Here is a 26,431-nt window from a genome sequence, read left to right on the forward strand (position 1 = left end):
ACACTTGCTGCCCATGGTTTTTCATGAGTATAACTTACTTGTACATGAATATCATGAATTATAGCTTGCTTGCATGAACTTGTAAACCATGTATAGTATTTTCTTGAAAATAGCATAATGTATCATAAACTAGCATGCATGAACCCATGGAATGAGATATATGGGTTTTTCATAGATTACTGACAGATTCTTAATAATCATAAATAAATATTAAAAACTCAATGATGGAATTATAACAATTCATACATAATATAATCATGGACATAGACCTAGGGTTATCATGAGCATGGTATAGAAACTCTAGTTCTCGTAAAGAATCATAATTTATGGATTATGAGGCGTGGGAAATAACAATGATGTTCCCAGACGTAGATAGTAACTCTACATACCTTAATCGCTCAAAAACTTGAATTAAAAACTTGAACTTTGAAGAAGAACTCCAAAAGCTAGAATCTTGATCTTTATGTGGGTTTTCTTGAAAACCCTAGGTTAGGAATGATGACTTCTTGATTAGTAATCATGGGTGCATGTTAGAATTAACTTCAAATGACTTAGAATGGCTTACCTTAGAGTATCGTGAGTTTGGGAGAGAGAAGAATTTCGTCCTTAGGGTTTGGGAGAATGAAAAAGGGGAACAAAATAAGACCATACCCATTTTAAACGAGTTTTCTGCCAAAAAGGGGCAATGTACGTCCTAGGATGTACGGCCCATACTTGAAAGTACGTCCAACACTCCTTGGGCGTACATTGGGTGAAATTTCCAGTGAAAATTCAGCTTTGCCACCCTTTAGTAAAATGGTCATAACTCTTTGTATGAATGTCCGTTTGACCTCTATAATATACTGTTGGAAAGGTCTTTCAAAGATCTACAACTTTCAAGGGAAGTTTTCCCAAATTCCTAACGCAAGTTCTCGAAAACTGTCCATGAATGAAGCTCCAGCTCTGCCACCTTTAGTAAAATGGCCATAACTCTTTGTACGGATGTCTCGTTGACCTACATAATATACCGTTGAAAAGGTTTTTCAAAGATCTACAACTTTCAAGAAGGAAGTTTTCCCACATTCCTAACGCAAGTACCCCAAGACTGGCCATAAGTACATATTGTCTTAGATTTAGATGAATTTAGAAGGCCTTAAGAACTTCACTTTTTGGTTTGACTTCAAAACGACTGTTTATCACCCGAGTTCATCCCAAATGGATTCGTATGGCTAAAATATCACCTTTATACTAGATTCATATATTCACACCTAATTCGGATTTACGGGATGTTACAATAATCATTTAGGTAAGTTTCTCTTGTTTAAAACATTTCAGACATTTTCTGAATCAATCATACCAATAGATCCCCACGCCCACTATCGACGCACCCCACCTACCTGCCTACTTCCATCTAGGGCTGGGCATAAGTACCAAAAATAGAAAAATCGGACCGAACCAAACCGAACTTCAAAAAATCGAAACCCAAAGAACCGAACCGAACTAGGCTGGTTCGGTGTTCGGTGTCCACCTTTAAAAAATCGAAATCGAAATAACCGAACCGAAGTTTGATAAAATCGAACCGAAGAACCTAACGCCCATCGAAATTTAATACATTATCCAAAAAAATTAAAATAGTCCAGGCCCATTAAGTTTAAACCCAAAAAAAAATCATTTGCAACAAGCCCTCTTTTGCTTTTGTATCCCTAATTTTTCACTCAAGTTGAGAAAATCAAATATCCTTAACAAAAGAAGGTGACTAGGATGTGTCTTTAGGATTAATGTATATTCTTTATGTGTTTTCTTAGTTATTCTTACTGTATGTATATAACACCTAATAATCCTATATCATAGTTATGGTTTTCTGTTCTTGTGTATCCTGTTTGTTTGATTTTGATTTTAATTTATCAGTTTTATGTATTATTGCTTTTGAGAATATGAATTAGTGTAAATGAAATCGCTTCTAATATCATATCCAAAAAATCGAAACTGAACCGAACCGAAACCGAAAGAATCGAACCGAACTAGTTTGGTTCGGAATTCGGTGTTCGGTGTCCACCTTCAAAAAACCGAAACCGAAATAGCCAAACCAAAGTTTGATAAAACCGAACCGAACGCCCACTCCTACTTGTATCCACCCCTACCCCGACCCCGTGCAGCCAAATCCCCAACCTATCGCCTACCCTCCTTGTCCCACCCGCGCCTAACTCCTTACCCTAGTTGCACTTCAATTCAATAAATTCATGGCGTATTACTTTGAAGATATGCAGATGCTCTTGAAAAGATATTTTTCGACTTGCGCACCAAACTCAACATTAGTTGCCGAGAACTCAAAACATTTTTCGTCCTACCAAACACACCCTAGCCTTTTTTTCTTCTTCTTTCTCTCTCTTTTGTGTAAAGGGAAGGTTCCCATTCCAGTTCCAGGTGGGCACACGTGTGTTAGTGTTAGCATAAGACAGGCCAAACTGTAGCGTACCCAGTAAAGGGGGTTCAACATTTGATTATATCCAATTTCCAGTTACATTTCAGGTTTAATTGCTATTTATATTGATCACTTAATCGATATTGTAATACTAACAAATTGTGTAATTTGTTGTTGTTAATTACTAGGATTAGCAGATGGAGATGGTTTTGCAGGCTAATGATGCTAAAGAATGGTGTTACAGAGGGGAAGGAGCTGTTAATCTAGTGCTTGCTTATACTGGAGAAAATCCTGATTTTGTATGCTTTTATATTCCTTTTTCTACTAACAGTTGTGATTTGTGTGTGGTGAATTGTTTAATGAATAGAAAATTACTTAGTTTCTTTTCACTGTAGACAAAGCCTGGGAACAGAGAAGATTTTAATATGTAAGAATATGGAATTTTACCTTTCCCCCCCCCCCCCCCCCCCCCCACAAAAGTACCCAGTCTTAATAAATGAAGTACTCACTATCTAAGTAGTATTTTGAAACAATTGACACTTTTCCATGGATTTTTGAATAGGCTATTATAAAGAATAGTTTTTTAAATCACAGTGGGTTTCAGCTGAGTGTCGTAGCTACATGGACTGAAGGGCACCCTTCATTGAAAAATTATGCATTGATAATTCGTAGTTTTGCCAGAGTATATAGGTCAATAATTACTTCTTATAGATATATATATATATTAAATCTTGAACACCTTTTTCGATATTCCTGACTTCACCATTGTGTCGTTGGTAGCTAGGGATTTGAAATTGTGATCTTCAGTGTTTCTCTCATGCCTCAACCACTTAGCTATCCCTTTGGGAACCAGAAAAAGAGGTGATCTACTGTTTTTCCTTCTAGAAAATAAAAGTTCAAAAAATTAAAATTAAAAGATAAATAGATAAGAGACTGGAAGTGAAAATTTTCCCTTGCTCATAGGCTTCATAGTGATTTGACTCATTGGTTTGGGGGTACTCCATCTCATGAAGGTGTTGTTTCAGACTCGAAGAAGTTAGTGGTGGAGTGCCAAATAGTAGTAGCTTATTTGACTCTCCAGTTTTCCAAATAATTAAATAAAAAGATCCTCCTAAAAGAGTGAACCACTGGTTAAGTGTCATTGCATTACTTCTTAAAACTCACTGCTGCTTAAACATAAACAAATCATTAACTTCAACAATGGACTAGGAAAAGTAACCAGCTGAGGAACGAGACCAACTTTTCTTGATGCTATTATTACTACTTGTTAGAAAGAAGGTATTTTGGTTTATTTGATATCTCAATAGTATCCTTTTCTCCTGAATTTTATCTAGGTTGGAAAAGTGTTGCGGGTACAGAAGGTACCAAATGGATCTGAATGCGAGAATGGTTATTCAGGTCTAACAGAGATGGAGTGCCTCTTATGGAAAGAATATGAAGAGCTGGTATCAGCTCCTACAAGGGAAATTGTTGAATACTATTTTGTGAAGCGTGTAATGTGCTCGCTGTTGGGTTCAAAGAATGTTGATGCAGGGGTATGTTGCTAGCCTTGTACATACCACCTAAGTTTTTATCATTTCCTATCGGATCTGGTTTGTCTGAAATCATCATTTTTTTTCCCTTGCTAGACACCTTTAATCTTTGGACTAGTAATAATAAGTAGCCATACTGCTCTGCATCAAGAAGTTTTAATTTAGTGCCAATGTTCATGTAATATGAAGTTTCACCCTTAGATCCCAGGACATTCTTATGCAGTTGATCTTCTTTTAGGAGAATTATTCGCTGCTTGCTAGGATTAAACTTAAGTAGTCAAGTTATGCTGAACTAGGGGCCTCAAGATTTAAGTTATGAAAAATTGCAAATTTAAGTGGCATATGGTCAGCTGTCAACATGGAAACTACATGGTTAATTATTGCCATTCTTTTTCTTCCATTTTGACAGACTCGCATCCTTGTGAACCGAGAGTTTCTGGAAACAGTTGATAACAATGTTCTATGTCAGCGTCCTTCTTGGCGTGTTGATGCCGCAAAGGTCAACCCCCTGTCTGATTCTGTGCTGCTGATATCCGATCATTCACTTTTCCCACCTGGTAATAATTTTAGATTAAATGATTTTATTAATCCTTTCCATTCCTTGATACTTACTAAGATTATAATGTGCATGCAGTATTTATATTTATAGACTAGTTTAATCTCAAGTTAATGATGGTAAGGGTGAACAACAATGATAAATGTCTCTTGCCCAGTATCTCTCATAGACAAATGGTGCATTAACCTCTACAAATACCTCTGTGCTAAGAGATTGGATATATCTTTGATATTACCTCCGTGTGTATGAAACAAAAAGAGTAATATTTACAGCTATTCTAAGTGTATGCTACTTATTGAAAAGGTGACTGCAGTTTTGGTTCATTTGTTGACACAGAAGAAACAACGAAAATTCACTTTGTTTATTTTTGTCATTTGATTGGTCTGGCACAGAATCTGACTAGGATTTTGATTTGGCAAATTGGTTTATTTTGCTGCTCCTGTATTTTCCTTTCAGGTAAGCATAAACAGGACTTCTGCATATCTGTAGAAATAAAGGTACTTTTTGATAGCTTTATTTAATTTTCTTCTTGAATATGTTATTCATGCTCTTTCATTTTTATTTATGATTTATGTTTATTTAGTATGATTTTCTTATTAGTGTTTTTATTTCTTTTGTTGGAGCCAGCCTAAATGCGGATTCCTTCCGCTTTCGGAATTTATTGCGTCAGAAAACACAATTAAAAGGAGTGTAACTCGTTTCCAAATGCATCAGGCTTTAAAATTGCACCAAGGAAAGGTAATTCATTTTCGATCTGGCTGGTGGATTTCTTTATTTAGTTGCATCATTGACTTGATAATCTTCCCTCTTTCCCCAGTCTAAGTTAAAATAGTGTTTACTTTTTATCGTGTTCAGTTATTAGCTTTCTGCTTATTTTAGATCTTTTTCTTAATCATTTTCTCTCTTTTTATTTTCTCTGGGTTGCTTCCGCTGTATTAGATATCAGAGATAAGTGCATATGATCCATTGGATTTGTTTTCTGGATCCAGAGATAGAGTACACAAAGCAATAAAGGGCCTCTTTAAGACCCCACAGAACAATTTCCGAGTTTTCCTGAATGGTTCTCTCATCTTAGGGAAATTGGGTGGTAATGCAGATGCTACAAGCTGTGAAGTTGGTAAAACATTTGAAAATGCACTCAAGTGTGTAATCCAAGCTGTAGATGGGAAGCGGACAGAATGCCTTCTGGATCTCATTTCCAAGACCATTTCTAGTTCAGGACTGCTAAATAAGGTTCTTGAAGTCCAGAAGTTAGACAATTCTGACATTGAAGGTGCAATTCATGCATATTACAACGTCATTTCTCAGCCTTGCATGGTATGTAAACAGACAGTTGAAGATCAGTTGTCAAAAAGATACAATTCCTTGCATTCAATTTCAAAGGAGGAAAGCTTGAAGATTGTGAGGAACTACTTGATTGCTGCGACTGCAAAGGACCTGAGCATGATGATTAGTTTTAGACCTCGAGAAGATGAAAGTGTGGAATCTCCATATAGCACAGTTTCCGTAGAATCAACCAACCAAAGTTTTGATTACAAGGTAGTGCATTTTCTTTTTTCCTTTCCCTAAACTCCTTTGAAATTTCGGGTTCTGAATAATATATTGCACCATGAAATATCTTTTTCTAAGCTCCTTTTTAGTAAAGTTGTACTTTATACTATGCAAAAGAAGATATGAGAACTTTCGGCAGCAATAAACTTGTTGTACCTGCAAATTGTTGTGCCCACAACTCAGTTGATTTGCTCTTATTTGCTTTTTCATCGTTAGTCTGTCAACATACGTGTTTTCAAAGCTGAAATGAACGGTGACTTTGCTGGAACTTTAAGTGCAAAGCAGAGTTAAGTTCCGTACTAATGCAGAAAAATAAACACACACACATTTGTGTGGACAAAGTGAAATCTGCAATTATCAATGAATTATAGTGCACCTTAGGCGCACCTTTACACCTAGGTTACATGTCACTGCATAATTTTAACAAACTCAAAAGTTGTTTAATTTTATACTCATAGGATATCTGTTTCTTTCTTCGATACTTACTAGTTACTTCATAGATTGTGGAACATTCAGATGATAGTCAATGCCTCCATCAGTTCTCTTTTCATATATTTTCTTGAACGGGACAGTCTTCTTCTTCTTCTTCTTCCATATTTTTTGAAAATCAGTTTTGAATCTTATTTCAAGTATGTATTTTGTCCTGCTATTCTCCTCATCTTCTGCCTTGTGGCACAAGTTTTTTTTCAGTATGTTGTATTAGATCGCTTACAACGACGACAACAACATACCCAGTATAATCCCACAGAGTGGGTTCTAGGGTAGAGTGTACACAGACCTTGCCCTGACCTTGTGGAGGTAGAAAGGCTTGTATTATATCACTTGTCTGCTTAAATCTCAAAAGGACGGTTTCTCTGGCTCCCAGAATGTGTAGAACCTTTTTTTCCAGCTTACTTATGGCCTTTTGTTTACTTCCCATCAATAGGCTTATTTCATTGACCTGGATTTGAAACCTTTGGAGAGGATGGAATACTACTACAAGTTAGACCAACAGATAGTCAGCAGCTATGTTCAGATGGTAAAATCCACGCAGCAGGATGAAATCGGAGCTTGACATTGGGGATACTTTTCTGGTAATCAACTGAAAAACCATTTTTTGGATTTCTGTTCAATCGATTCCTGGAAATATATCATACTTGCCTTCCTTTGGTGACTCAATTTCAATACACGAGATAAGTCTCAACCCACATCTGAAGAAAGCTCTAACTTCAGCAAGGGGCCCTTTCTGTTTCTCTCATAAAATGTTCATTGTGTATATATGCTGGAACTGAAGTTTACCTTGTCAGAAAGAAAAAAATGATGGATCAGATATATAGCGAAATTGCAAAGAAAAGAAAAAGAAGGGTTTCTTTTTCCATGTTCCATGATAAGCGGAAAACAGTTTTTTTACATCAGCAAGGGGCCCTTTCTGTTTGTCTCTCCTTGCCTCTCTCTCTCCATGATCACATAACATTACCGTGATTTTATGGTTAAGTATAATTCTCCTGGCACATTGTTAATATTTTTCGCTTATCAGTACTTAATATAACAAATGTTTTCTGCTTATCAGTACAAGATGGAGAATAACTTTTATGTTCACTAAGCAGTGACAGAATTTATCACAAACAGTATTGCATTTTTTAAAATTTGATTCCATGAGCAGGATCTCTTTTAGATAAAATATAGTATTAGTTAGTTTTTCATAATTAAATTTTCATGGCAACCCTGGCTCTGAACAATAGAGAACTACTTTTACTACAATGCTGAAACGACCTATTTGAAGAAGGCATGAGGCTCTCTTCTGATTTGAACTCAAAGATGCTCATGAGCTATTTACTTGCTTAAGTAAACGAACAAGAATGAGAGAAAAAAGGTCTTAGCTGCTGCAACCACTAACTTTCTCTGATTGAGCTAAAAGTGGAAGCAGTTATAGCGCACGTCTTTAACTGCATGTTGCTGCGTTCTCTTGGATATAGAGATTTTGTTCTTGTGGGAAGGTTAATATTAGTTGCTTGCTCTCCTTCTGCAGAATGGTGATTAATGAGTAAAGCAGAAAGAGAAGTATCATATCAGGCGTTTCCTCCTCTACAAGGAAAGTGATATATCAACGACCTCAGTACCTTTCCCATCTCAAGACGATAGGACTTTTTTATTCATACAGCTGGATTTTGGATCAATTTTGGCATGAAGTAATATGTTCTGCTGATTGGTGACGCGACATTAACGTTTTCTACGGCTATTCTAGCTCTGAATCCAGGTCTGTTGTTAAATGTAATCATTCTTGTATCCTTTTACCTTGGAGGTCAAGGTCAACATTTAAAGTTGTTACCCCTTGGTTGTATTGCACTGTATTATAATGCGCTTTATCCAGCAATTTTTACATTTCTGTAAATGATGCTTGTGAATCAGATTGGACTTGATGTAACATTAATATCTATTGAGATTTCAAGAATATGTAATCATAAGCTACTTTTTAACTTTCTGTTGATCACAATAACCATTTCGGTGGTGAAAATATATCATCTCATGCTTCGTAGTATAATGTCTTCTCTCTAGCTTTCTTGGGTTAACTACGTACTCGGTCAGGACCGGCTCCAGAATTTAAGTTTAATGTCTCTGACACTAGACACATTATACTTTGAAATTATGAGTTTAAAATTGAATATTTACACACGTGCACGATAATTTAGAAAACATGGGAAAAGTGTGAAATCAAGTTTGTGGAGGTGTCGAAAAATACATGCCACTATGCTAGTTCCAGTGGCGGGCATAGGTTTCGCCATTAGGTTCATATCTTAGACAAAATGCCAAATGTTCAATCAAATCCCCTTTCAGGGGAAAAAATATTTGACGAACAAAAATTACGATTCCTTGTGGCATTTTCAATTTTCTTTTTGGTTGCTATAGATGAGATATTTTCTTTGTTTAGCTGCATTATCTTATTTAATTAAACACACCGCTCAAAAATTTCTTTGGGACTGTTGTTTTTTCTTTCTGCATTCTCCATTCGTCTTTTTTATTATTAGAAACATGGCTACTTACAATCCACAATTCCAGCATTCATACACTCTACCCTCCCCAGATCCCACGTTGTGGGATTTCACTGGGTTGTTGTTTAGCTCAAGAAACATCTTAATACGAATGGATCACTTGTAGAAAATGATTGCTGTATCCATCCTTGATGTATAATCCTTGCGATGTCATAAAATGCACCCTGCACAATCTGATACTTCTGTAAAGGGGTCAAATTTTCTCCAGGAAATTACACCCTATGACCAAAAGTTGAAGTTCTGACCATGAAAAGAAAAAAGAGATCAAAAGTTCAAGACTACTCATCTTCAAGGCCATTCTTGTAAATCACCCAATTTTCTTATACAGGTTGATCATCTTTGAAAAAAGAGCAGGAAATTACACCTAATGACCTTGAAAATTGGCGATGTTGAACTTTTGACGCCCACTTGCTCCATGACAAAACTTGTTGACCTTGAAGTTTTGCCCACGAGGCAAACATGGTCAAAATTTCAAAATCATCCACTTTCAAAACCATTCTTGTAAGCTAGCCTCGGATTCAAAAATTGCACGGATTTCCCTTCATATGGATTGGTCTTTAATTTTTGCCCCTCAAATCGGTGGTCTTTTATTTTTTTCCCTACATCTCATTTAATGAAAAATTGTGGGCCAAAGTACCTTATTTGTGCGTCTACGAAACCAGAGATTCGGGTTCGAACCCCTTTAGAGTAAAAAAAAAAAAAAAAAAAAAAAAAACAATTTCGTAATACAGGATTTTCATAGAAACTATGCCTATTCGGGGTAAAGTTATTTCTTAACTTTTGTAGCATTCTACAGAATCAGACAAGGGGTAAAGGCATAACTTCTATATAAAAACTATGCCTTCAGGCATAACTTCTATATAGAAACTATGCCTTCAGGCATAACTTTTACATAGAAACTATGCGTTAAGGCATAAATTTACCCCGAATAGGCATAATTTGCTATGAAACCTTGTCTTGCGATATTTTTTTTTGGACTCTGTTGGGATGCTACAGAAGTCATGCCTTAAGGCATAATTTTACCCCCGAATAGACATAATATGCTATAAAATCTTGCCTTGCGAGTTTTTTTTTCGATTCTACTGGTGTTCGAACCCAGAATGTCAGAGATTTTCGGCGACCTTTTTAGCTAAAGGTCAAAAATTAAAGACTAGCAATTTGAGGGGGGAAATTAAAGACCACCCCGAAATAAGGACATTCCTGCGAATTGGCCCCTCGGATTCAATTTCTGATATGGGCCGATCAATGGGCCTGAAAATCAATCCATGAACTAGCACCTTTCATTCTTGGGCCTCAAATTTCACATTCACACGTCCAAGAGTTTTCTAGACATCTTCGAAGCACTTCCACGAATTTTTCTACAAAGTTTCTTGCCAGCCAAGAATAACTGAAATCCTATGTAAACGTCATATTACAACACCCCATCCCCTCCCCCACCACCCCAAACTCCTGCAATTTCAAGAATGTTAACAAAAATGGAGTTATTCGAAACGATGCCTTCTTCTAAGTCAATTTTAACGGCAGCAACTTCTCTCACTGCTTCAGCAATTCTCTTCCGATCAATAACTAGTGATCTTATACCAGAACAACTCCAGCTCTTTTTTTCTTCACGTTTTCAAAAACTATCGAACCGCTTTTCGTCACAGTTAATTGTTGTGATAGAAGAGTGTGAAGGTCTTACTTCGAACCACATGTTTGATGCTGTTAATGTTTATTTAGGTACAAGGGTTAATGCTTGGACTCAAAGGATTAAAGTCAACAAACCTGATAAAGATGAAGAACTTGCTGTCACTGTCGATAGGTAAACCTTAACTTGAACTATACACATAATTTAAGGGCTCGTTTGTTTGGAAACAACTTATCCCGAGATAACTTATCCAGTTATTCCGGGATTAGTTATTCCACCCTCAAGGTGGGATAAAAAAACATTATAATTCCGTGATTACCCGAGTTTTTTTTCCAATCAAACGTGGGACAAGGCGGCACTATTTTTATCCCAGGACTATTTTTGCTTATCCATCGTACCAAACGAGCCCTAATAGTACAGTTTTCTTTTTCAAAAAATAAATAAATTATGCTGAATTCGTACTAGTAGATGCCACTTTTAGGGCCTCTTTGAACAATATTTGGTTGAAGTTGAAAGGAGTTATTACTCCCTCCGTCCCAATTTAAGTGTCTTTGTTTGACTAGCACAGAGTTTAAAAAATAAAGAGTGGCTTTTAAACTTGTCAGGTAAATTTTATGAATTATCAATTTATAAAATAAAGAAAGAGACCTCTTTTTGTTTGGGACAGACCGAAATGAAAAGTAAGACACTTAAATTGGAACGGAGGGAGTATTAGAAGTTCATTGCTGAAAAAGAGTGGAGTATTTGGAAGTCGAAATTGCGTTTGAACATGAACTTCATTTGGAATAAAAATGGAAGTTTTGTGAGGGAAAACCATGATTTTATGTGAGTTATTCTTACTTGTTTGGATGGTTGTTACATATCCTTTCATAATGTCATGCACTGGCAGTAGATGTATTATTAAGAAAAAGCAGGGTAAAGGATAAAATAGTACTTTATTAAATAAAAAGTAAGGGCAAGATGAGAAACAAATAAGGCAACAATTGCTATCACAAGTTTGGTGTTGTTACAGAAAATGACACTTTTCATCGTTATATAATGGTTTTTTAACAATCCGACGCAATATTAACAATCAAAACAAAAATTGTATTTAAAGTAACGATATTACAATACAATAGGTAACAACCATCCAAACAAGCTGTAACCACTTCTTCAATTTCAAATTCTCTATGAACTTGGAACAATTGTAGATAAAAATTGATTTGCAAATAAAAAGTTCATAGTTTGTGAATAACGAGTATGTCAAAAGGCTATCTGAATTTTTTTGAATCTGTTTATGTGATAGGTACCAAGAAGTAACAGATTATTATGAGAGTGTCAAATTCACATGGATCATGAAGTCCAGGGGAATCAAACAGAGTGAAAAGAGCACCAATCCCAAGACAGAGCTTCGATATTTCGAGTTGAGTTTTCACAAGAAGCAAAAGGAGATCGCTTTAAAATCTTATTTACCATACATACTGCGAAGGGCCAAAGAGATTAAAGAAGAGAAAAGGGTAGTGAGGCTACACACGGTTGATTACAACGGAACTGATTATTGGAGTTCCGTGGTTTTAAACCATCCTGCAACATTTAATACAATGGCTATGGAACCAGAAATGAAGAAAGATTTGATTGAGGATCTTGACATGTTTGTAAGCAGGAAAGATTATTATAGGAGAGTTGGAAAAGCGTGGAAACGTGGCTACTTGTTATATGGACCACCTGGTACGGGAAAGTCGAGCTTAGTTGCAGCTATGGCTAATTACCTTAAGTTTGATGTTTATGACTTGGATTTAAGAGAGGTGCAGTGCAATTCGGATTTGAGAAGGTTGTTGATTGGTTCAGCAAATCGTTCTATACTTGTGATAGAAGACATTGATTGCAATGTGGGGTTGCAGAATAGAGAAAATGAGAATGACACAACTGAAGATGACAAGGTATTGTAATGCATTTCTTTGACGCAGTTTCAATTTGCACTGCACTACTCAATTCCTTTTAACTACACTACATATAAGAGTTTTACGTAGAAAATTGGATTTGGGTAAACCATATGTTTAACCCTAATTCATGTCCAATAAATAAACTTCATGCCATTTAAAAAAGAAGATTTTTTTTCTTTCCTGCAGTGGAAGATTCTGGAGAAAAGTAAATATACTTTTCGTCACTATTTGAGCAATTTGCTGTGATTCATGTACGTCATATAGGTTGTGGTCTTTACAATGTTGTCGGTGTTTGAGGCATGTGAAATTGATGAGTAGTGAAACAAATAGAATGGACTTGGAACACTAGCATAACTATGGATTAAAATCTGTTTTTGTGTGTTCTTGGATTTTCCTTCAATATCAATTGCTATCACCAAGTAGTTTACTCTCGCCGTTTTATTTTGTGTTATGGTTTGGCCTGATATGGGATTAAAGAAAGTAAGGAAGACTGAATCTTGTGGTCTTAAACTAGAGATGTGTATAATGCATCAAAATGTCGTTTGAATATTGTGATCTTAAACATGAGATGTGGATTTTGGAATTAAGGAGTTACTAAATATAGAAGTGACATTCTTTATTAAACATATGAAGGAAAGCAAGACACATAATTTGAAACAGGGGGAATAATAGGATTATACTTTGACCAGTATCTTGCTAAGATTTCTACAAATGCAGATTACACTCTCTGGGTTGTTGAACTTCATTGATGGGTTGTGGTCGAGTTGTGGAGATGAGCGAATCATAGTGTTCACAACGAATCACAAAGACAGACTTGATCCAGCATTGTTGAGACCCGGACGTATGGATGTACACATTGAGATGTCATACTGCACTTTCAGTGGATTCAGAGTACTCGCTTCCAATTACCTAAAGGTAGACCAGCACAGGTTGTTTAAGACAATTGAGGATCTGTTCGAGAGAGTTAGAGTAACACCAGCTGAAGTAGCAGGAGAGCTGATGAAGAGCAACAATTCTGACATTGCACTAGAAAGCCTCGTCAAATTCCTTCAAAACAAGGAATGGGCGTGACAACAAGCTAAACAACGTTGCTGACTATAACAGATAAGACGTTAGGACTCCAGTATTAGTCATAGAGTGAGTGATATTCTTTCATATGTTACAGAGCGGTAATGTTATAGTGGTAATTTTTGCTGATGCTATTCATAATTAATTTCGATTGGTAGATTCTATTCATTATTGGCCGACCCTTTATTCATAAGCTTGATATTATAGTTCACAAAGTATACTTTTTGTTTGCTTTCAAAAACTTGAAGAAAATTTGCTACTTCAGTCAAGTGGTATATCAAGGAATCAGGCACAAGTGGTCTATCTTTTATCTGGACATTTATCTTCACAATCTCTTTCGAAGCCCCACTTAAAATAAAATAAAAAAAAATATATATATATATATATCAAAGTCTAATATACATGAATTCACCATCTTGTCCGAAATTATCGTTGCTTGGAAATGTGAAGTTCGAGATCTCGACAGCTTCAGAAGAACTGCTAATGCTATTACAGTAAAAACTCTTGGCATAGTGGGCAAAATTATATAATGAGAAAGACTTCATTCTCAATACAGTCATTTCCATTGGAAGTGCTAAAATAAATGCAGAATTATTTACTGATAAATGATGAAAGAATCATAATTCGCAAATAATTCTAAAGAAACAATGGTACAATCAAATGGAACATACAAATTGTGGCTGATTTTCTCCGGTTGCCTTGTAAGGTTCAATGTTGCCACTTTCTTCTCTAAACACTCTTCTTCCTCTCTAAAATTCATCTTAGAGAAACAAAAAGATTGCTATATGTGCATATAAAGCCACTAATAATCCACATTCACCATTGATGTCTTTAGTGTTCTCCACGGCCCTTTATCTGACCTTAAACAACCACCCTCATTTTCACACGTACAGCTACCACCAAGAAAATCTGGCAACTCACTGAGAATGACATAATTTTCACCATATGTTAATTGTAAAGAACTCTATAACCGCTAGGATAGAAGGAAAAAAAAAAAGTTACGAGACAGTTACCTTTCATCAATGATTTCAAGCAGTTTGCCTTGATAATTGTTGCCAAGAACCTAGAAATTTGACAGGTTATAGTTCTTGATGAGCAACATATAACATGTTCGATTGACTCGTACCCCCTCTATCTCATTCTAAGACCAATTTTTCTAGTTCATTTAGGACATCAATGAACCTTTTTCATCATAATTAGACTTAACGACTCAGAAGCTTCTTAAATAATGACTATCAACAGATGCTAGATCATAATACAAAAGCAAAATGAGGAAAACTTAAGAAAGGAAAGAAATGTTTGTCATACATGAATCTTGGACGTCGTCTCAGGGTCAAGAAAACGCTTGAGTATATGCCAGAGTAGCCTAAAGCCAGGTCCAGCATTTATGACAAACATTTCACCAAGTGTCTGCGAAATTATTTTGTCAAGGTTAGATATTAATTAAGTAGCAGTTTTATATGACAGTACCCGAAAGGAAATCAGAAACAGGCCTCACTTATTGCTAGCTAATAAGGGATATAGTGAATTACTTCAGGGTAATAGTCATTATCAATCTTCTGCAGCTGCAAAATGACTTCTCGTACCGGTTTCGTGAAACTCCTCAAATTCTATAACATAGAAAACCAAACATTATCTAACTGAACCATACGAATCACATTGTTCATTATCCACCAGAAAAGTCTATAACATAGAAAACCAAACATTATGTAACTGAACCATACGAATCACATTGTTCATAATCCACCAGAAAAGACTACTATACCACTCTTTCAACATCCAAAATGGTAACACCTCTATCGATATGTCTATTTGCAGCTACAGAGCAGGCAGGAAACCGAAAGGCAATAGACTTCTCAAATTCTTGGACGTGATATTTAACATAACGATCCAAAGTAGTCGCTTCCAAAAGTTTGTCGACATTCATTAGCCCCAATCTTTCGATATAAACTGGTCTTCCTTCCTTATCTGTGCCATGATAACCCTGAGGGTAGTTCCGCAGAACTTTATCCCTTTCATGGAAGTCAAAATCCTGAGCAAAATATTGTATATGATCAAGAAACTAAGTCTATGAACATATAAAAATCGTGAACTATTAATTAATTATAGAATTTTAACCAAAATGTGGATGGACAATTCAGAAAAAAACTCTCACACGTACACAGGAAGACTAGAACATGTTTAATAAGCCTTACTCGACCTCCAGAGGACAAAAAAGCTAACCATAAAATTCGAGAAAAAGACTTATGGCATTTTCAGATTAACATATCGAAAGTGGGAAAATATAATCAATATGATTGTACTGATAAAGAAAATAAGACTTATCCTGAAGGAGACATTTCCATATCTTGAAACCTCAAATTAGTGAATGACTTATAATCAGAGGTACAACCTCAAAAGGAGACATTGTCAAGAAATATGGCATTACGGAGGGGAAAAAGATAGAGCAGTATCGGGAGAAAAAAAGTAAGGCTACCTCGATAATGGTGTCAGTTCCAAAATCTCTCCTCCATTGAAGCATATTTGTCCACATGCACTTTGCCTTCTCAATGTCAAACTTTCTAGCTTTCAGAAATCTGACAAAAAAAAAAATGTACAGCTGAATGTTCAAGCTCATTGTCTTCAATCATCACATGAATTGAGACAAAGGCTTGAACATTAATGCTTGGTGCTTAGGAACCAACTATGGAGTAGCATATTTTCGTAATTGCCTAGCATCAAATGACACTTCATCCAAGGTAAAGGCTATATTTTGGAGGCAAAATGATGAAATGACATGTTTCAAATTATATTATGAATTAATGTGTACACCAACACAAGAAGCTTCATTGAACCTAGTTACAAAATCTAATTTTATGCATCCTAAAATTCCTGTGTGCAAGAGAGCCTACTGGAGTGTCAATCAACCAAGCCACCACGTCGAGAGAGCTTCTATCCCATCAAGCTCTTCAGGGCAACCACCTATCGATTTGAATTTCCCTCCTCAGTAGGAGGAGGAATCCCTCCCCCTCCCCCCCCAAAAAAAAAGAACCATCCTCGGAAGAGCAAGAAAGGAAGGGAACGGGAGTTTCTCTCGCCTTTGGTGTCATTGACATAAAATATGTCAAATGTTTCTAGTCTATCTCTGTCTATTTATTTTCTATATATGGAAAGTTAAAAATTATCATATAATAATCTTTGAGCATGTGGTTAAAATTGGGCAGGGCACCTTAATAATTTGAGATCGCCATCATGCATGGCAAGAAGCAGGTTCTCCGTGATCAGCACTTGTCGAAATGCATTTACTAACTTCAACTCCTCAGTGCCCCTAATTTCCCCTGTGGTAAGAGAAGAAATCCCAATATCATTTTGTGTCCTGATTATCTATATTCTACACAGTGGCAGAGCCAGAATTTATATTAAGGGGTGTCAAAAAAATATAGATATGTCATGACTCAGGTTCAAACCCACGACCTTAGGGACTTCTTGCAACCCCTTAATCACTGCGCTGAGCCTTCTGCTTGTATCAAGGGGTGTCAATACTAGTATACATACCTATAAAACCAGAATTTTACCAATCTATACAATGTAATTTTCCGGCGGAGGGGTGTCGCTTGACACCCCTTGGGCAAGGCTAGCTCCGCCCCTGATTTTACACAATGTTAGGGGTATTTATGAGCCAATAGATTAACGAAGGGTAAATATAAAACAAATCACAAACGTTAAGGGCACTTTTTTCCCTTTCCGAAATTTTAATAAGTAGGAATACTAAATTTTGAACCATAATAAAAATACAATGTGCTCAAGATAAACATTTCAAAGGTTGAAATCATTATTGATGTAGGCTACATCGATTGACTTGTATCCCCTTCACATAATTTTTTTTTTTTTTTTGCTTCAATTATAGTGAATCTATTGGAAGAAAATAGTAGAGAGGAAATATAAAACTGTACAAGAAACTAAAAAGAACAAAGGAGACAGTGCTGGCAAGTTACATCATCGAAGTTACCTGACATTTTCCAAGGACTAATTTAAAATGAAGTTTGTAAATGTCTTCTAAACCGATCTCTTTATCCTGCAACAAAAGTTAACATCAGAAAATATCAAAATGAGTAATAATTACTTTACTTCAAAGTTCAAAGACACTCACATGGAAACATATTTGGACTTTGTGTATGTCCAAGTGAATAAAAATGAGAGTTTCGTGAAGCAGTTAAGCTTTTTGATAGCGGTTGGTTTTGTGGGGTCCCTTTTTTGGTCTATTTGCCTATATAGAGAGAGGATTTTCAAAATGGGACCCTTTCCCTTAGTGGCGGGAATATGCCACTTTTGTATCTGGTTCGGTGCTCGATATTTGTTTTTAGGATTAACTAATTTAAATTCACGCCAGAAAGTTCCTCTTTGAGACCTCGTTGTCGTAAGTAATTTCATTCTTAGAGCATGAATGTACACTGTATATTAATAAGACGAAAATGCTTACCACCACATGACAGTAATTTGTATACTCCTATCTATTTTGTATACTCCAAGCCTTTCTTACCTACTAAGTACATCTATCTTTTTTTGCATTTGCCTATTTTTTAGCTCCTATCTTTTCCCAATTTCTGATTTTGTGAGTTTACTTGAAACATGAAGAATGCACAAAGTTATCTGCAGCCCATAACACATTCTAAGTAATATACAAATTCAAATCGCTGGGTTATTTGTTAAAATTGAACAAGGCACACCTTAATTTTACTTCTTTCGAAAGAACATGAATAGAATTAACAGTTTTTATCTTTTAATGAGACCGTAAACGATCTCAAGCAATTGCATATGAATAAAACTATAGGCAAAGTGATGATTTCAGTCAATTTTACTAGCATTATTACGTGCAAGTTTCCCTTCTTTTTGCCCGTCTCCTTGGTGAGAATAAGTATGCAGATTCCAATTTGGAAGTGAGAATATACTCAAAACGGATGCGACTGAAATGGTATTTTATTTCATTCAATATCATTATTCTTGGTATATTTAGCATCTTCTCTTCCGTATGGGAAACCATCGCTATCAATAGAGCATTACCTTTTTTTTTTTTTCTTGTAGCAAAATGACAGATCTAGTTTGAACCACGAAAATGATTTTTCTTCCTAAGAAGTGCTTTCCTTTAATAGTCTTTACACGATGAATCCAAATTAATCAGGACTCCAAAAGATATCATCCACCGGTTTAACCAAAAAAGCAAGAGTTTCAGCTACTAGCATAGCAATAGCCACCATCTTTAGCCCACCAAGTAGAGTAAGCAACAATCTACCTTACTAACTCAAAAGCGCATTCAGACTTAATAGATGAGTTCAGCTGATTGTTTGCTATATCAGCCCGCAGATACTCTTAATATGATGTGATATTGTCCCAAACCCTCTCGATTTTCCCGCACCCCACAAGTTGGCTCTCAATCTTCTGTCCCACCAAGTATGAAACTTTATTCGTATACCCAAATCTGAATCCACCTCGGGATTAACTATACATCTTGCGTAACTTTACTTAAGCCGACTAACTTTAATAAGATACCAATTAACCTTACGTGTTAGAGTGAAACTCGACTGATTGTATAATCAGTCGTTTTCTTTCAAGCATCAAGTCCCATAACGTAATTCTAACCAGCAGAACAAGACCTCCAAAAATGACCAGGCAGACCTATCATCAGAGGGGATCTAGGATTTAAATTTTAAGGGTTTAACATTTTAAATTTTTAGCACTAAACCATTATATATTTAAAATTATGGATTTATATCTACTATTTATTGTAATTTAGTAAATTTTTACATATAAATTTATACCTTGCATCAAAAGTTTGGGGTTCAATTGAACCCCAAGTTATAGTGCTCCATCCGCCTCTGCCTATCATATCTGATATATTCATGTCTACACACACTTTTTTCTTCACGTGGTTAAGAGTAGGGGTGTACAAAGTAACCGACAAACCGCACCAAACTGATAAACCGAATCAAACTGAGAAAAAAAATCCGACTAGTGATTTGGTTTGACTTGATTTGGTGTTGAAAAAAAAAACCCGACCATAATTGGTTTGATTTGGTTTTAACTAAAAAAAGTCAAACCGAACCGAACCAAACCAACCCGACATTACATGTATTCAATTTTTAAAATATTTTATACATAAAAATATTTATTTGGAATGTAATTAATAAATATTTCTTAAATTTTTTCGTAGTTTTTTATCTATTATCATATTATTCAAGCTTAAACTGAGAATTTTGAACGTCAATAAGTTTTATATCCTATGGATGTTAGTAACTCAAATAAAGTTCAAAACCAAACCAACTCAACACTAATGCTAACAAAAGAAATTCAATTTACCATTAGGATTGACAATAATGTTGAATATCTATTCTTTAGTTTTGCATAATTAATTTAGAGAGTGAAAATACATAACTTAAGTTTTTTTTCTCTGTCATGTAATTGATACTTATTTGTCGTACTTATTTTAGCATGACTTAATATTTTTAGATTATGGTCATTTTCTTTATGGCTTGTTAATTAGCAATATTTATTTTAACCGATTTTATTAGCTTTTGTTAAATATTTTAATACAATGTCATCACTCTTCTCACATTTTGTGTTATTTTCTTAAGAAACACCTTAATTATATAGTTGTACCTTACTAGGACTAAAGAAATATTTGAAGTAAAAGTTATATGTTTTGTATCAAGACTATTCCGAAAAAAACCCCGAAAAACCCGAGAAAACCCAAAGTTGAAAAACCCAAATTTTATTAGTTTGGTTTGGTGTATAAATTTAAAAACCCGACGCAATTGGTTTGGTTTGGCGTTTAAAAAATTCGAACCAACCCGGTCCATGTACACCCCTAGTTAAGAGTGTATTGAGGGTTTATTCCTGGCCATGAGAGGTAGAAATAGCGCCAATTTGCCATTTCACGAAGAAGTAGAAATAGCACCAACTGGCCACTTTTCGGCAGGGCCAAAGGGAGAGTACATGCAAGGGGCTTGGCCGAACCAATAGCTTTGGTTCAATCTTCTATATTCATCTTAAAAGTCCATCGGATATCTGCAAATTACAAATTTAGGACCCAATATAACTAAAAGAGATTAGAATTCATAACTCACTAGCTTCAAATTATGAATCCGTCTGCGCTAATAGTCATTGTGTTGGAATTTCAACTTGGAGACTCCATAAAAGTATCTTGAAGGTTCACTTGTGGAAATTGAAACTCCAGAACATTAGGCTATTTCTCAATACAAACAGGGATTGGAAACTGGCAATTTATAGTTTTACCTGGTGGAGGGGGAAGCATGTAGTTAAGGTTTATTGATCTTCAGATTACTAATAAGCCACCGCAACAATATGTAGCAGATGGAAGGCACATTTCGGAATGCAAAGATTGATATGGAAACTGAATAAAGTTCATGTCCAGGAAAATATAAGTTTACAGGTCTTACACTAATTACAGTCTATGTATACAGATATTCACAAGTTATTTTTTTTACAATATTACAGGGAGAAGTACAACTGATCTTTGAAGATGCTGACCACATTGGCTCCGATGAATGGCTTCTATATACACAGCAGTCCTTTGCTCAAACAACTCTAAGCACACCTATGAAATCAAATGTCACATAGTTGTTTGAATTCAAACACGTATCAAAGGAAAATACTGCTATAGTTTCTCAAAGTTTGTAATATTGAGGAAAATGATTGGACAATATTACCTTCTATATCCAGTTTCTCTTGGACCGCAGTTGAGTAAGCTTGTCCCTCCACAGGGCTGGAATTACCAATGTAAAAGTGAGAACTAGAACATATTAACCAGGGTTGTAAACAGGAAAAAGTAGCACGGAAACAAGAGGGAATTGAAAAAGAACATGGATTAGAACAGATATATATGGTGGCAGAAACACCATCAACACAAAATCTGGACATGCTAACAAAGGCTACCTGCATCTCTATATCGTTCTTCAACAGCCGCAATCAGCATATTCCGCACAAGAATAAACTCCTTTGTTTCAATGCACGACTTGCCAGAAGGCCTGACCACAAAACAAGTTTAGATTATATTTGTCACAAGGAAATAAGGCATTGTGAGACGTCCACATCTCATTCAACGCATATTCATAACATAAACGTTTGGGATGAATAACAGTAAGTATTTCAGCTTAGTTTAAAATTTCAAACGCACTACATTTTTTAACTCTCAAACAGAAAATAACGCTACATGACATTTTTATCAAAATATATACCAGGTAAGAAAATTGAATAATATATTGAACTACTTTTTTCTGACAAAAAATGATGCGAAAAAGTTTGACAGGCATTGTCTAATAGAGCTTTACCTGTCAAGCTCAGTGAACAACAGACCGTCCGAACCAGCAGTGTGCACTATTGGTTTCGGAGATTCAACAATCCTCATACCATCACTATAAGCTAAGTACTTGTTGACTTGTATTGGCACCTAGAACAACAGAAGCTTTATTATGAAAACAATCATTTGGTGCAAGAACACAGTAAAATTGAATTAAAACGAGGAAATAGGACTATAGCAATGGGGACTGATGTGGATGGCATTGGACACAGTTTCTATACTGTGGTCGACCCGTGGATAGATGTGGTATTAAAATTGGGATCAAATTTAGTTACCAAGAGATTGCTTCAACATGTGGGTAACTCAAAACAGAATAAGGTATCAGTTATAACTCATGTATAAAACAGAAGTTGACGAGACTAGTTTTTCACCTTGCTTCTAACAGCAATGTTGATTGCATCAGAAGGACGAAGATCAAAGCTAATACTCTCAGCATCATTGTCCGACTGTAATGACAACCATATAAAAGGTGGTTAAGTTGGATACCCTAGCCTAAAAATGTATTGAAACGTGGTCAGACAGCATTTTACGCACCTTTGTTAGGTATAACTGAGCATAATAAGCCTCATGCACTCTCTTGGTAACTCGAACAAGTTTGACCTTCCAACAGGAAACAGTCAGATCAATCAAAGCATAAAAGATAACACAATTACTGATAAGAGCACAAATAACAAGCTTACTGTGTAACCCATCTTCTCAACCATTTCCTTCACAACTTGATACATTGTTGGTCTGGCCTGAAAGAAAGCCAACATTTGTCAAAAATCAGTAACGGAATAAACAAATGAATGAAACATCTACCTAGATTGGAAAACTTACAATTTGGACATTGCGCACAGCTGCCATGAGCAACGCACTTGGCATCTCCACTGTCATATAAAACACACACAGAGACAGAGAAATGAGATGGCCCACTTGATTTATGCACCTAAGAGAGTCTAGTCATTTAAACAAATGGACGAAATATCTACGTACAAACAATAATAGGGAGAAGGAGCCCTGTTCCATCTTCCATTCTTAATACAATCGCCGGATGTGGAGCATAATCAGGTAGATGGCCTCCTTGTGGATTATTATGGACACATTTCAAATGCCTGCCATCTCTCATCTTGATCATGAAACCATCTGGACCACTTCGCACTTCAACTACACAAGAAGAACAGGAAACCCACAGAAAAAAAGTTACTAACCTTTTTTATTTATTTATTTACTAGTATTTATTTGGGCAAGTATCACAACCACTTCTTCTCTAATTTTTTTTTGATACGAACTTAGAGGGTTCTCATCAATGTCTCTGGTTTTGAAAAATAAGACTGTCTTTTGAATAAAGTGAAAGCAACCGATCGCTAACAAATGAGGTCTGCCACCCCACTCTAGAAATTTGACAAGTGAAAATATGCAGAAAAAAGTAGGAAAAATTACGGGAATGCCATCACACTGCAACAGAATCATCTCAGTACTAAATTAGCAGGTTACACCTTATATATTGGGCCATTACTATTTCTACGACAAATCCCAGCATTAGTAATTGTTTTCCACAATAAAGAACCAAAGTGTGCCATAATGCCAATAAAGTATGTAGCACTTGAGAACAAAATTAGCTTACCAGCTTCTACCACGCTAGAGTTCACATAATCTGCATCATTTTCATTGGAATTCTCTGCCATGCTACCATTTTCGTCTGATGATGAACTAAAAGTGCATTGAATCACCTTGCTTACTCGTGATTGTGGTTGACGAGCCACATTAACCCGGAAGCTAGAAATCCCATTAAGCCCCCAGAACCCACTTTTCAAACTCTTAGCCTTCACAAAAGCAGAGTTGACAGGAGCAGCAAACTGACTTGTTTGCTTTCCACGAACAACAGGACAAACGATAGGCCCTTGCAGAGAGCTCATTCTGCTTACTCTGAAATCTACTTAAACAACAATTACATCACAACTAAGGACATCATTTCTCGAAAAAGACATATAGCATGCAACCTCCATAGAAAAAATAACTCACTGGCAGTTCCTTTTTTGCAGTAATGACTTACAAAACACGAATGCCCAAAAGAGAATTTTTAAATTTCTATAAGGAAAACTAGTAGATTATCTCTTTTTCTAACATCCATCCTGTTTAGCAGAAAGACGGATATTCCTTGCTCATTATCAGACAATCACTTATTCACAAACTTCGTGTGGGGAAAATCGTTTTCATTTCCCATCTCATGGAAAACCCTTTTCGCTTCGCTTAGCCTTATACCCCTAGAATAAATGAATATAAAAAGAAACATTCGATCGAACTGTCTTAAGAAACTGACATTGCAAGAGATCATACACAAAGTTCTATATGATTAGAACATTTCCTGGGTCGAAACAAGAATTTTGTCATTGATTTTCTCCAAAGTCAATACTTTTTAAGTTTTACCTTGGCACATCACATACAGTGTGTACATGTGCATATATAAGAAGCCTACTAATTTACAACTACAGCTCAATCACAAACTAGTAAGAGTTCCTTATACGAATTGCAACCATAAACTAGTAAGTTTCACTTGTATGAATTCCCTTCAGTTCTATTTGGACATATTTCATCACAACAATCAACACTTATCCCTTCTGTGATTAATTAACGATGACAAAAAGTTAGGCAAACTACAAGTGAATCCTAATATTCCTAACAACATAGGTTTTCACAGCATTAGAGCAGTATCTTTGCTCCAATTGACCAATCAAAAAACTCAGTTTTGGGAATAACTCCAAAATCAACCATTCATTGGTGATCACTACTTAAAAGTGTTTTAAGTTACCATGAATTTCTTATTGATTAACCATGACAAATATTTTGGCAAACCACAAGTGAATCCAATAAAAAACAGAGAATCTCAAAGTATTAAAGCAATATCTTTGCTCCCAATTTACCAATCAAAACTCAGTTTTGTGAATAACTTCAAAGTCAACATTCTTTCTTGATCACTACTTTACAGTCTTTTAAGTTACCTTGCATACAAAATAAAGTTACACTCACATACCAAGAAGAAAAAAAGATCAATTTTTTTTAACTTGTTCTTCTTGAATTTCAATAAAATTTCAACTTAAAGATCAACCCTTCACCTTATTCCACAGTTATCAAAATAATAACGAGATCACACCTTTTTCACTTGATTATTTAAATAGTTTAATCCTTTGATCAATCCAAAAGAAGAAGAATAATTGGTCAACTAATTAATCAAATAGTTTAATCCTTTGATCAATCCAAAAAGAAGAAGAAGAATTGCTTTAGGTACTACTATTAACATCAGTGCATCCCACCTGGATCGTAGCTTAAACAACAACAAAGCCTTCAATTTTCTTGATAATAATCTCAATATCACAAAATCATAAAATAAATGATCATCAAAAAAAAAAAAAAAAAAAAAAAGGAAAATGAATATTTGGTTGAAGAGAGAGAAGAGAAAAAAGGAACAGAATTGGATAAATGATGGCCGACAAAGATGTATGGATAAAGGAAAGGAGAAATAATGTGTGAGAGAAAAGATAAGAGAGAAGAATAGTTATTAAAGTAGTAGTGGGACTGTGGAGTGGTAGATATTTTAATTCCCATTGGACAAGGAAGAGTATTTTGTCATCTTTCTTTATTGACATTTATGTCCTCTTTCCTTGTGTTATGCCTAAGGAAAAGGATGTTGCTTCTGGAAATAATATTCTAATTTCTTCACAAAATCATTTAGACAAAAAATATATGCTCCAATAATTATTACGTCGATCTGACTAAATTTTAAAGTTAAATTGAATTGAATTGAATTAAATTAATTTAATATTTTAAGATTAAAATTTATAAATTTGAAACTATATAAAAAACACTAGAAGGTCTCATATTTATTTGATAAAAAAAATATTTTAAAATATTGGTCAAAATTCATATAGTTAGAATCTCGAAAAGTAAAAATATCACATAAATTGAGACAAAAGGAGTATTTCTTGAGCTTTGTGATTGTTTATAAGGGAAATAATATTTTTGTTTAAAAAAGTGCCTCGAGGCACATACTTAAAATGTTGCATACTTGCATCTAATATTATTAAGCAAAATGGGTTGGTATGTGACTTTTGTGAAATTGACTTATAACAACTTTACATTTTTTAATTTTTTGTGTTCAAAGAAACATTAACTATTTCAATTTTTATTATTTTTGTTTAATTATTAATGAAGTAAGTTATATTCGTCCTGGAGTATTTCAACAATCGGATTGCTACTCCAATTTGGACTTCTCGTCCAACCTCATGTAAAATTCTATCAATATTTCATATGTATTATTTTATTTTTGTCTGTTTTAATAGATCGAGTGTTTCTAATTTTATCCCTCACGATACTTTTATAAACTGCTCCGGACAAAATATGTATATTTTTTTT

At 35.2% G+C, this 26,431-nt stretch overlaps 4 protein-coding genes across 13 annotated transcripts; 2 read left to right on the forward strand and 2 right to left on the reverse strand.

The window, feature by feature from the left end:
- Nucleotides 1-2,141: 2,141 nt before the first annotated feature.
- Nucleotides 2,142-8,496, forward strand: LOC132628049 (inositol-pentakisphosphate 2-kinase-like). Of its 5 annotated transcripts, none has more exons than XM_060343742.1 (9): nucleotides 2,142-2,496; nucleotides 2,590-2,700; nucleotides 3,736-3,936; nucleotides 4,343-4,490; nucleotides 4,946-4,986; nucleotides 5,117-5,227; nucleotides 5,429-6,028; nucleotides 6,966-7,113; nucleotides 8,049-8,496. In XM_060343742.1, the coding sequence occupies exons 2-8, from the start codon at nucleotides 2,599-2,601 to the stop codon at nucleotides 7,092-7,094; spliced, it is 1,332 nt and encodes a 443-aa protein (XP_060199725.1). In that variant the 5' UTR covers nucleotides 2,142-2,496; nucleotides 2,590-2,598; the 3' UTR covers nucleotides 7,095-7,113; nucleotides 8,049-8,496. The 5 variants fall into 5 exon arrangements, with proteins under 5 accessions (XP_060199725.1, XP_060199723.1, XP_060199726.1 ...); XM_060343740.1 differs by having other exon boundaries at nucleotides 2,142-2,403; XM_060343743.1 differs by having other exon boundaries at nucleotides 2,142-2,403; nucleotides 2,596-2,700.
- Nucleotides 8,497-10,425: 1,929 nt separating this feature from the next.
- Nucleotides 10,426-13,904, forward strand: LOC132628050 (protein HYPER-SENSITIVITY-RELATED 4-like). Its single transcript, XM_060343745.1, has 3 exons — nucleotides 10,426-10,870; nucleotides 11,982-12,615; nucleotides 13,336-13,904. Exons 1-3 carry the CDS (start codon nucleotides 10,533-10,535, stop codon nucleotides 13,687-13,689), a joined length of 1,326 nt encoding a protein of 441 aa, XP_060199728.1. The 5' UTR covers nucleotides 10,426-10,532; the 3' UTR covers nucleotides 13,690-13,904.
- A 204-nt stretch (nucleotides 13,905-14,108) lies between these two features.
- Nucleotides 14,109-19,266, reverse strand: LOC132628051 (phosphatidylinositol/phosphatidylcholine transfer protein SFH1-like). 5 transcript variants are annotated; one of them, XM_060343747.1, is made up of 9 exons: nucleotides 18,537-19,266; nucleotides 17,675-17,740; nucleotides 16,895-17,003; nucleotides 16,163-16,262; nucleotides 15,452-15,718; nucleotides 15,219-15,296; nucleotides 14,995-15,096; nucleotides 14,700-14,749; nucleotides 14,118-14,606 (listed from the first exon to the last, which is right to left on the reverse strand). In XM_060343747.1, the coding sequence occupies exons 2-9, from the start codon at nucleotides 17,679-17,681 to the stop codon at nucleotides 14,489-14,491; spliced, it is 831 nt and encodes a 276-aa protein (XP_060199730.1). In that variant the 5' UTR covers nucleotides 17,682-17,740; nucleotides 18,537-19,266; the 3' UTR covers nucleotides 14,118-14,488. The 5 variants fall into 5 exon arrangements, with proteins under 5 accessions (XP_060199733.1, XP_060199730.1, XP_060199732.1 ...); XM_060343746.1 differs by lacking the exon at nucleotides 18,537-19,266 and adding an exon at nucleotides 17,816-18,214 and having other exon boundaries at nucleotides 14,119-14,606; XM_060343750.1 differs by lacking the exons at nucleotides 15,452-15,718; nucleotides 18,537-19,266 and adding an exon at nucleotides 17,816-18,228 and having other exon boundaries at nucleotides 14,109-14,606.
- Nucleotides 19,267-21,045: 1,779 nt separating this feature from the next.
- On the reverse strand, nucleotides 21,046-25,560 carry LOC132628053 (bifunctional nuclease 1). 2 transcript variants are annotated; one of them, XM_060343751.1, is made up of 11 exons: nucleotides 25,333-25,560; nucleotides 23,646-23,954; nucleotides 23,015-23,185; nucleotides 22,859-22,908; nucleotides 22,720-22,776; nucleotides 22,574-22,639; nucleotides 22,411-22,485; nucleotides 22,011-22,129; nucleotides 21,616-21,707; nucleotides 21,390-21,445; nucleotides 21,046-21,277 (listed from the first exon to the last, which is right to left on the reverse strand). In XM_060343751.1, the coding sequence occupies exons 2-10, from the start codon at nucleotides 23,935-23,937 to the stop codon at nucleotides 21,393-21,395; spliced, it is 975 nt and encodes a 324-aa protein (XP_060199734.1). In that variant the 5' UTR covers nucleotides 23,938-23,954; nucleotides 25,333-25,560; the 3' UTR covers nucleotides 21,046-21,277; nucleotides 21,390-21,392. The 2 variants fall into 2 exon arrangements, with proteins under 2 accessions (XP_060199734.1, XP_060199735.1); XM_060343752.1 differs by lacking the exon at nucleotides 25,333-25,560 and having other exon boundaries at nucleotides 23,646-25,323.
- Between the last annotated feature and the right edge of the window lie 871 nt (nucleotides 25,561-26,431).

This window comes from Lycium barbarum, chromosome 2 (genome assembly GCF_019175385.1).
Source record: "Lycium barbarum isolate Lr01 chromosome 2, ASM1917538v2, whole genome shotgun sequence".
Lineage (NCBI taxonomy): Eukaryota > Viridiplantae > Streptophyta > Magnoliopsida > Solanales > Solanaceae > Lycium > Lycium barbarum.